Here is an 11,729-nt window from a genome sequence, read left to right on the forward strand (position 1 = left end):
CTCGATTCTAAACCCTCCTTCCACACCTGGAACTTCTCCTCCAGTTCTGATAGTGACTCAGCAATTAGAGCAAGGTCATCAGCATAGAGGAGCTTTCAGGGGCAATCTGTCTTGAATTCCTCCGTAATTGCCTTGAGGACTATGATAAATAGGAGGGGGCTGAGTACTGAACCCTGGTGGACCCCAACCTCTACTTTGAATTCTTCTGTGTACATGTTGCCAACCCTAACCTTACTTACGGCATCTCTGTACATGGCTTGCACAGCCCTCACCAGCCATTCATCTATCCCTAGTTTCCTCATTGACCACCAGATAAGGGATCGGGGGACCCTGTGAAAGGCTTTCTCCATGTCAACGAAAGCCAGGTTCAGGGTCTTATCTTTGGCTAGGTATTTCTCCTGCAGCTGCCTTACCAGGAATATAGCATCAGTGGTACTTTTCCCTGGCACGAACCCAAACTGCATCTCATCTAAACTAACTCTCTCTCTAATTAGTTGGGCTATGACCCTCTCCGTAAACTTCATTACCTGATCCAACAGCTTGATACGTCTGTAATTATTTGTATCTAGGGCGTCACCTTTACCTTTGTAGCAGTTGACTAGTATGCTGCTACACCAGTCATTGGGTATGACTCCTTCGTGTATCACCTGGTTGACTATACGGGTGACTAGGTTATAGCCGACACTGCCAGATATTTTGAGCATCTCTGCAGTAATTCCTGATGGGCCTGGGGCTTTCCCTGTCTTCATGCTTCTAATTGCTTTAACTCTCTCTTTGCATCCTCATTTAGCGCAAGTGAACCATCATCCATGCGGACACATTTCTCTCCTACCACATCACGATTCTCTCTCACACACTGTCTTGCAACACGAAATACCTCAAGTCTTTCATCCTCACGGCTCAGAACATTGGCAAATTTTTTCTTATCCGCTTCCCCTCTGGCTAAATAAACCTGTCTCCTAGCTTCCCTTCTGGCTGTCTGATACAATTCCCTGCTACCACCGTTCTTCCAGTCCTTCCAAACTTGTCTCTTTTGTCTAATAGCCCTGTCAACCACAGTGTTCCACCACCACGTTACTCTGGGTCAAGATGGTACTTTGCTCCATCCACAGATCTGGTCAGTGGCTGTCAGCAGATTGTCCCGTAGAAATCTCCAGTTGTCTTCCACATTAAGTGAAGCTATATCCCCTTCTATTTCGTCAAAGGCTTCGAGTAGTATGTCTCTAAATCTCTGTCCATTTGCAGGATCTTTAAGCTTCCAGACCCTTCTCCTCCAAGCTGGTCTTCTTCTGGGCAACCATTTAGCTCTGATCCTGAAGTCGCTAATTACTAATCTATGTTGAGGAGTACTTTCTTCGCCTGGAAAGGTTTTGGCATTTATAAGCAGCCCTCTTTCCCTTTTTCTGGCAAGGTTGTAGTCAATCTGGCTAGTGTGTCTGCCAGAACGGTAGGTGACTAGGTGAGAGGTGGGTTTCCTGAAGTTGGTATTGCAGACCATAAGGTCATTTGCATCGCAGAACTCCAGCAACCTGGTTCCCTCCTCATTACGAGAGCCAAAACCGTAGCCTCCATGAACGCCATGGAAGCCCCCGACATGCCGTCCAACATGTCCATATATATATATATATATATATGTATATGTATACAGGGGTTGATGCAGTCAGCTATCCTTCTCCCCACACATTTCAGGCCTTGTGGTTATAGTAGAAAAAATTATTGTCATTATTATTTTGATGGGTGAATTGGTGGAATTGTTAGAGCAGTCAATAAAATATCTTATAAAATTTCTTCTAGCTCTTTATCTTTCTTTTCATCCTTTTGTGGGGATCAGTAATATAAAGTGTTGTTAAGTAAATTGAACCCTATCCCTCAAATTTCTGACTCTGTGTCTATGCTAGAAACAGTTATTATTGATATTATTTTATCATATCTTATCTTATTACAGATCTACCTTCAAACAACATTGAATTCAACAGAAGTGACATTGAAAAGGTTATGGATATGTATGAGCATAGTTCGTATCAAGGAAAATCTCAAACTTTATATCAAGCTCTTTTTGATGCTGGTAAAGTAATTTATTATAATTTTTATTTTTGTTTTCTTTATCAGTTTTATTTTAGTTTAAGAAAGTGGCTAAATACTTAGCTGGACCTTCTGTGCTGTTGAAGCCGATGAAGATAATGTTCACTTTACATTTCTGCAGGTTGATGTCATCATCATCATCATTTAACGTCCGCTTTCCATGCCAGTATGGGTTCGACGATTTGACTGAGGACTGGCGAACCAGATGGCTGCGCCAGGCTCCAATCTGATCTGGCAGAGTTTCTACAGCTTGATGCCCTTCCTAACGCCAATCACTCCGAGAGTGTAGTGGGTGCTTTTATGTGCCACCAGCACGAGGGCCAGTCTGGTAGTACTGGCAATGGCCATGCTCAAAATGGTGTTTTTTACGTGCCACGTGCATAGGAATCAGTCCAGCAGCACTGGCAACGACCTCGCTCGAATGTTTTGTTCACATGCCAGTAAGGCGACGCAGGTAACAATCACGCTCAAATGGTGCTTTTTACGTGCCACTGGCATGGAAGCCAGACAGCTGCTCTGGCAGTGATCCTACTTGGATGGAGCTGTTAGTGCTCCACTGGCACGGGTGTCAGTCATCGAATTTGGTTCAATTTTGATTTCACTTGCCCCAACAGGTCTTCACAAGCTGAGTTTAGTGTCCAATGAAGGGAGGTTGGCATAGGTGCCAGTCTTCGAACTTGGTTCGATTTCGAATTCAAATGTCATTAGAGAAAATGTGAGCTGAAACAGGAATTACAATTCAATGATTAGCTTGTGATAACTAATGATTAATTAATCTTAAAATTTATTGGATTATAAGAATATCGCTTGATCTTCATATAGTGCAGTGATTCTTAATCTTGTGTACCTCAGTGTCTTTTTAATTGAGAAATCTAAATAGGCATAGGAGTGGCAGTGTGGTAAGTAGCTTGCTTACAAACCACATGGTTCTGGGTTCAGTCCCACTGCACGGCACCTTGGGCAAGTGTCTTCTACTATAGCCTCGGGCCGACCAAAGCCTTGTGAGTGGATTTGGTAGACGGAAACTGTTAGAAGCCTGTCGTACATATGTATATATATATATATATAAATATATATATATATGTAAGTGTGTGTATATGCTTATGTGTCTGTGTTTGTCTCCCCAACATCGCTTGACAACCGATGCTGGTGTGTTTACGTCCCCGTAACCTAGCGGATCGTCAAAAGAGACTAGGCTTACAAAGAATAAGTCCTGGGGTCGATTTGCTCAACTAAAGGCGGTGCTCCAGCATGGCCACAGTCAAATGACTGAAACAAGTAAAAAAAGAGAGTATTTTCCAATTTATATAGTTTTAAAAAAACCCTAAAAAAACAACAACAAAATCAAAATTCCCAGCACATTAAAAAAATGACTATAATGGCTACAGCATGGCATTTTGTGCCACTGTCTTCTGTGATAGCCCCAGGCTAACCATAACCTTGTGTGTAGATTTGGTTGATGGAAACTGAAAGAAGCCCCTTGTATGTATCATCATCATCACCATCATCCTTATCATCGTTTAACATCCGCTTTCCATGCTAGCATGGGTTGGACGATTTGACTGAGGTCTGGCGAACCAGATGGCTGCGCCAGGCACCAATCTGATCTGGCAGAGTTTCTACAGCTTGATGCCCTTCCTAACGCCAATCACTCCGAGAGTGTAGTGGGTGCTTTTATGTGCCACCAGCACGAGGGCCATTCTGGCAGTACTGGCAATGGCCATGCTCAAATTGTGCTTTTTATGTGCAACTTGCACAGGAGCCAGTCCACCGGCACTGGCAACGACTTCGCTCAAATGTTTTTTCACGTGCCACCAGCACAAGTGCTAGTAAGGCAACGCAGGTAATGATCACGCTCGAATGGTGTTCTTAACGTGCCATCGACACGGAGGCCAGTTTGTTGCTCTGGCCACATTCTCACTCATATGGTACTCTTAGCGCTCCACTAGCATGGATGCCAGTCATCGAATTTGTTTTCGATTTCACTTGCCTCAACAAGTCTTCACAAGCAGAGTTTAGTGTCCAGTGAAGGAAAGGCACGCATAAGTGGACTGGTTACACCCCTGGCATAGGCCACAAGGTTATGGTCTCACTTGCTCTTGCTGAGTCTTCTCAAGCACAGCATATTTCCAGAGGTCCCAGTCACTAGTCATTGCCTTGGAGGGGCCAATGTTTGAAGGTCATGCTTATATATATATATATTATATATATATACAAAGTATGGGGGTTTAGTTCACAGGTGATCTAAACGATTAGGTATGCTAGGTAAGTGCTGTAACAGATTACTAGGGATCCAAGATTATGGCCGAAATGGTAGTTATGGAACCATTGCAGATTTCCAATGCAGTGGGTATATCTCTTATTATAAAAGGCAGATTTTATCTGCCTCCCTTTGTCTCTTATAGAAATCTACAATATAGGATTTCTTCAATTACAATTTACCTAGCATTTTTAAGAGTAGAATGCATCGGGTCTTGCCAGGTCCACTTTTTAAAATTTCAACCCCAATTAAGCAAAATTTAGAGAAAACTCACATTGTGGTGTATGAGTCAAATGCTTTTCTTAGTGTGGGATACAGCACACGCACACACACAGTGTGCAACAAATAAAGGGAAAGTAATTCACTGTGTGTGTGTTGACAGGTAGACAATAGAATGCGATGGCGATGTAATATTTGTTTCTGTCTATGACGCTGATAGATACATGAGTAAAATGTATGGGAAGCTAAGAGATAAGAGTGAGTGAAAATGTTCTTGGAAGAGAGTAAATAGCGAGAGAGTGATTTGAGGAAGACTTTACATTAAATAACCATAGTGGCTTGTCAAATGAAGAGGAGTGACAGGGTACTGGAGGAAATAGGGTGAGTGAGGAAGATGGCCCCTAGCAACCACACCTTTTAAGATAAGGATTTCTAAGCTAGCCCACGAGCATCATCACCTCATTCTACATGTCCCTGTAAATTTTGGAGCGAATCGGACGGGATAAAGTTATCTCTAAGAAACAGAAAGATCGCCCAAAAGTGTATATAGATATTTAAATGTATTTATATATTCATCTATACACACATGTATGTATAATGTGCGTGTATATATTTCCATAGAGGTAACCATTCAATCCATACTAAGTTTTTTAGGACGAAAATATTTATATATAAAAGAAAGGTTGTGTGTCTGTCTACTCCGATTTAGATTCCTAACTACTCCCACATTTTGCGATGCAGTTTAACCAAAACTGGGTATCTTATAGTCGTGATTCATATCGAGCCCTTCTGGGTATTAGCGCGCGTCTACGATGAGTTGATGATTTTACAAATAATTTACCATCATTTTTTTCCATTTTAATGCATATTTTTTTAAATAAAGGGAAGTAACTCTCAAACTTCACACCAATATGCGTGCTCATATGCAACGTAATATCACATCAGCAGCATTTCCTCACACCCTCCTTGCACTTGGCGAAGGCAAAATACCAGGGGATGAAAATGGTAATATTGCCATTGATTCCATTTGTAACATTGTTAAGACGCCTTCTGATCTCAGAGATGCAGTGTTCCCAGATCTACAAGCTAATTATCAGAATATGGATTGGATTGGCCAAAAGGCTATACTGGCCCCGAGGAATAAAACTGTTCACCATATTAATGATGAAATGCTAAAACTCATTCCTGGGGAAGTCTATGTATATCAGTCTATCGATACAACTCCTGACTCAGAGGACGTCATCAACTATCCAATAGAGGTACTCAATTCCTTTGAGCACCCCGGACTACCACCACACTTTCTCAAACTTAAAGTTGGTGCCCCTATAATGCTCATCAGAAATTTGGTTCCCCCAAAACAATGCAATGGCACACGTTTGATCGTTAAGTCCTTATCTCCCACCGTAAACTTATATCAATATTTGCCTGAATAATCATCATAATTCAGTGCAATCATTAACAGTACTTTCAAGCAATTCAGCCCCGAGCAACGCCGGGCAATTCTGCTAGTAATTGTTAAACAGGATGTCAAACATTAAGGCAAGGCAAACATCTCAAGTCATATACAATATTATTACAGGAATAAATTCAACATCTTACAGCTGATTCTAGGATATCCTCGAGTATGGGATATTCCGTCATCAGAGACAAGTTGGGGGAAAAAATATGGAAAATGAGAATGGTATATATCAATAAGATGATAACATAGAGGAAGGAGTTAAAGAATAAGGAGATGGAAAGAGAGAATAAGAAAGAGGCATAAAAGTTCATTGTTCAACTTTGCGAAGAAACCACACATGAGTCCTTAGGTATAATCCTGCATATATCCGTGTGGGTTGAAGTCCTTATATAATAGACGTCCCAAGAAAAAGATACAAACATATCAATGTTCAATAACAGAATGTTAGCAGAGGTGGCTGGTAATTGGTAAAAGTATAGAAAAGAAAAGAAATAGCAAGAAGGGTGAATAGAGTGAGGTAGGGGGAATTTTAAGGATTGGTTATATGATAAAGTAATGTATATATGTGTATGTTGTGTAAGAATTATGTATGGGGTAGCTGAAAAGATAAGAGTGAGAATGAGGAAGTAGAGGAAGATAGGGTAAAAAAATAGATTAAAAAAGTATAGCGAAATGAAAGGAATTTAAAGAGAGTAGTAGATGTCTGGCAGTTTCAAAGTCTAAAATTGTTGGGGAGGACGTTTGGTAGTAATTGCTAGTGTCTGTCCCAGCTAAGGTCAGTGGCTATAGAATTACTTTTTAACAATGGGGCTGTGTGTGTGTAGGTGGTCAAGAAAGGAAAGGCTAGTTGAATATTAAATTATTTACAAGCTAGGGGTTTATATTAGGGGATTTTGGGGGTTAAGGTTTAAAATAAATTGAGGATAAATGAAAGAATTAACATTTATCTTATAGTGTGATGAGATAAGACAAGATAGAAATAAGAGTTATAGAGATATAGAAGGGGTATGCGTTAATGATCATAGGGGTATGTATGTGGGTACTGTTTGTAGGGAGGCGAGCTTACATTTATATTTATGAAAGAATTTAAAAGTGCAGAAGAATTTGTGCTTTCACATATTGAAGGACTCATATTTATTTAAGCAATTATGGTAAGTTGAGGGTTAGAATTTTGAGAGCTTCTTTTAAACAAAGTCTGCAACTAGAGTGTTGACTCTGATATGGGGTACTTGAGTCTATTATAGCCCAGGAAAGTTTATAATGTATTTTTCTTTTAATTAGATGGTGTATGTGGCTGGCTAGTAATGTGGAATTACTATTCTCTTTATATTTAAACAAGTTCAAATGTGCATAATACCTTTGTTTAAAATTGGTGTTAGAATCAAAGTAGTAGCTACAGAATTATTTGCCATGTTGTGAACAGTGCATTGGTATATGACATTGAATTTTCTGCATTGGGCTTGCAGCGAGCAATCTGTCCGGGATCTGCAGTTGCAGTTATTGGTTCCTCAGTGGTTAATTGGAGGGAGAGATGAGGTAGTTCTGGTAGTGACTCGGGTGATATTAGGTGAATCGATCGTAATGTTGCTGCTATTATTACTGTCATTTCTAGTATCGATATCAACGCAGGCGTTACCATTATTATTAATATTGTCGTTATCATTATTGGCATCGCTGCTATAATTATCATTTCCTGTTTTGTCCCTTTTTTGTTATAATTAATTTTTGTCAGCCCTTGTGGCCAATAAAAGGATTTATTATTATTATTATTATTATTATTAGAGCTTTTTAATGATAAAAAATTTTGGAAACTTATGATTTGCCTCTTTCCCACCATCTGAACCAATTTTGTCTGCTTTTTTTTTTGCACTATGCACTTAAAAACAAAGGAGACACCTTTAAATCTTTAGCCCCACCCCATATTAAGTGAGTTTGCGCATGTGTATGCAAAAGCATTTAGTAACAGAAAAGTAAGCTATTTAAATAAATATTTTGCATACCTTTTTTAAATCACTCCATTGCCTTAATGAAATTCCTTAGGCACATGCCCATACACTGACAAATCCACAGAGTGAGCAATAAGCTTTTATAGAGAGCAACAAAGAGATTACAAATGTCAAATGAATGAAATAGAATAAAACCTGAAATGATGAGATGATAAGTAATCTCCACTAAAAAGATGTTTCTCTATGTGAGAGTGTGTGTACGTCAAAAAGTCAATGTTTTTTTTTCTTAGGGAGTGATAGAGTGTGAAGATTGTGTGTAGAAAGCATGTTTGTGTTGATTCACAAGCCATGACATTCATTATATGTCTGTATTCTGTATGTGTGTATATGTGTTGATGTCAAAGAAGCCATGTTTTTTCATGAAGAAATAACAAATAAAGATTGTGTTTAATCGTTTTCATTAATAAATAGAGGTCCAAATATCATGAAACCTCATACTACACTGCATAAAGTAAGTATGAAAATATATATGTAAAAGAAATTAAGATAAAATATACTATTTCTGAGATATATTGGGAACAAACAAACATCTAAAGTTTTAGTATTATTATGATTAATATTTGCATATTTGCACCCTTTACACTCTGAAAGAAGACAATTGCTTGAAATGTTAAGACTTATTTTCCTCTTTATAGGTTAAAATTATTTCACTTTTTATTCCAATATTAGTACGTCCCAATTTTCCAGTCTTAGTTTGAATTAATAAATCACTGGCCTGTTAGTATGCTTTGATGTAATGAAATATGATGGTACAGAGTCTGGAAAGACTACTCTTTGAAACAAGTTTCCTTTATGATAAGTATAGTTTACAATCGAACAACGATTACACTGTGGAAAATCTATTTTAGCTATTGAAGAACTAACATAAACTGTTTCTTTTGTACTTTTGCAGTCAGGTTACTTGGAATTCCACTGCATGTGTTAAAAAAAAAATAGGACTGGTAATAATGAAATATATATTATAAATTTACAATGTAGATGAAGAGGGAAAAACAGAATGATTGAATTTAAAAGTGACTAATGCTGACTGTGGTCAAAAGAGCAAACTAGACCTATAGGTTGTTCTTAAATGGCTAAATAGCTCTTCTACAATGTAATTTCTTCTGTTACTATACATGGCCTTGGATAAAGTTATTTGTAAGGCAAATACAACTCTAAAATATAATAGGATGATAATATGATAGTATAAATTAACATTTTTACATTTAATCTTTTCTCCTTTTTTTAAATTTGATAGATGGTAAGTGCAGTATCTGTAAGATGCTATATGAAAAAAAAGGTCATGTATTCAATTTGAAAATGAAATTAAATTTTTAGAACAAATTGAATTGTAATTTAGTATTATTTGTGATACCATTTGTATACCAGTAAACATATATTGACAGGAATATCTGATTGGTTATTTCACTGAGACATGACTTCCCTTGCTACTTTCAGGTTATGAACAACTTTGTTTGAAGATTGATGGTAGAAAATGTCATGATGTAATTAACAATGGATATAAACAATTAATAGATGCACATTATAAAATGCTGACTGAAAAAATAAAGACTTTAGAAATTTTGGATAAGCTCTTAGCTGCTAAAGTTATTAATAAAAGAGACAAAGATGATGTTGTTGCGAAACGTGAAAGCAAAGGAGATATAACTGCTGCCCAATTTCTCTTGGAAATAATTCCTTCTAAAAAAGATATGTGGCATAAGGATTTCTTTGAAATACTTTGTAAAAATAAGCAGAGAGATTTAGTTAAAGAGCTGGAACCTGACTACAATTGCAATTCGGATACCGAAGCTGACATTGATTCTGATACCAATTTGGACACCAATCATGGTAAAAATGCAAAGAGTGCATATACAAAATTTAATAATCTTTGATAAATTTGCTTGAATGAAGGATTAATCCAGTTTAAGATTTGCCTATTTTTCTTTCTTTCATACAGGTTTTCTTGTGTCTATAAATATATCATCTTCACAACTTTTCTTTTTTTTTTCTTTTTATTTTAATGCTTTCTTTTATGATTTGATATGAGAATTTCTTTATGAAGAAATTTTTATACACTTTCAGTAGCATATATATAGTACATAAAATAATTTCTTAAAATTTCTTAAATGATTTATACACTTAAAATAGTTGAATGTAGTTAAATATTGTTTGTGAAAAAAATTATTTTATGAAGTGAATGACCAGAGTTTGCAATAAGTATAGTTGCCCCTAGTGTCCTACCCATGCTAGCATGGAAGGAAGAAATTAAATGATGATGATGATGATGCTATAAAACCCATATATATATATATGATGTCAGTCAGAAGGATGGAGCGGTACCCTTGACCTTTGTAGCTCCCTCCAAAACTAATGAGATTGATGAAATTGACATTCAGCTAAAACAAGAAAAATGTCAGTGGAGAGGAGATTTCACAAGATTAATGTTATTGGAGAAAGATTTGGGAAAATTTTATAGTGTGGGGAGGGTGATACCTAGATGGAGGAAATGGAGAAAAAGAGTGAAGGGTGTGTAAGATAGGTTTGAGTAGAGGTAGTCTGCCTAGAGGGGCAGAGCTGTAGTAGTAGGAAAAAAAGTGCAAACATGTCTGTATGAATACAAATTCTTTATAACTATATAGTTTTAGATTTGATGTCTCTACATTGAATTTTAGGCAAATGTCTTTTGCTATAGCTTTGGGTTGTCAGTTCAGTGCAATTTGATATATTGAAATCTTGTAGCATCCTAGTGAAACCATTTCTCTTCTTGAATGGAAAGGTTAGTCTTTGGGGATATAGTTTTTGGTGTATTATAGATCTGAAAGATTAGTGATCACTGAGCCTAGTATTTGTAGCAACTTTGAGGGTTATAATTTTGTGTTGTTCAAGATAGGAAAGGGCCAGATAGAATATTGTTTTCTTGATATGTGCAGTGTTCTTTATGATTTTGAAGGAGACAACATTATTAAACCCCCATTCTCTGAAGGCATGTGCATGCGTGCGCACGCACAGACACACACACACACACATGCATACATACAGATGCATGCACACAATACATATAATATATATTTTTTTAAAGTTTTAGTCATTGTTTGCATTCATACTGAGACAGCACCTTCAAAGGTTTTATATTGGCACCAGTATTTATTTCAGTTTGGTACTTATTTTATCAATCTCTGTTTATTGACATGAAGTGATCAAACCCATCACACCAGTTTTACAAGTGTATATTATATTTATGGGCTGAATATGTGGATATACATATTCAGTTTCTCAGAATGGGAACAGTACATGTGCCTTATAGCTGATCCCCATATATTGAAATTAATCAGCCAAATTCTAAACAAGTCTGAGGTTAAACATCGAAGATTCTTTATTTTTTAACTCCTGTAATTTGTTTTTGTTGTATTCTGTCTCATTTATATCGCTTGGTAATTTCTTGTACCTCTCTGTCAGAGGAATTCTAAAATTAGTATTTGGTGTGGGTATAAAACATGGAAAAAATAAGATGATACAGCAGTACTTTAACTCTCCTCACCCAAGAATGTGTGTGCAGCTACTGTTGAATCATTAATACAAAAGTACATATAATTTATGTAACATTCAGCAATTAACAACTAATAACAATGGTGTGTTTAAACAGTTGTAGTGATTTGTAATAAAGCGTGTTCAATCCATCTTGTATTGAAATTATTTATATGCTATTTATAAGTATATATAT

General features: G+C 37.0%; 1 protein-coding gene across 2 annotated transcripts in view; it reads left to right on the top strand.

The window, feature by feature from the left end:
• Window positions 1-11,729, top strand: part of LOC115232631 (probable ATP-dependent RNA helicase DHX58) — a 146,381-nt gene that overhangs the window by 72,924 nt on the left and 61,728 nt on the right. For both annotated transcript variants that reach the window (XM_029802626.2, XM_036514355.1), the window contains 2 exons: window positions 1,946-2,065; window positions 9,464-9,856. In XM_029802626.2, the coding sequence (XP_029658486.1) occupies window positions 1,946-2,065; window positions 9,464-9,856 (513 nt within the window). The remainder of the gene's footprint in view (window positions 1-1,945; window positions 2,066-9,463; window positions 9,857-11,729) is intronic.

This window comes from Octopus sinensis, linkage group LG2 (assembly GCF_006345805.1).
Source record: "Octopus sinensis linkage group LG2, ASM634580v1, whole genome shotgun sequence".
NCBI lineage: Eukaryota > Metazoa > Mollusca > Cephalopoda > Octopoda > Octopodidae > Octopus > Octopus sinensis.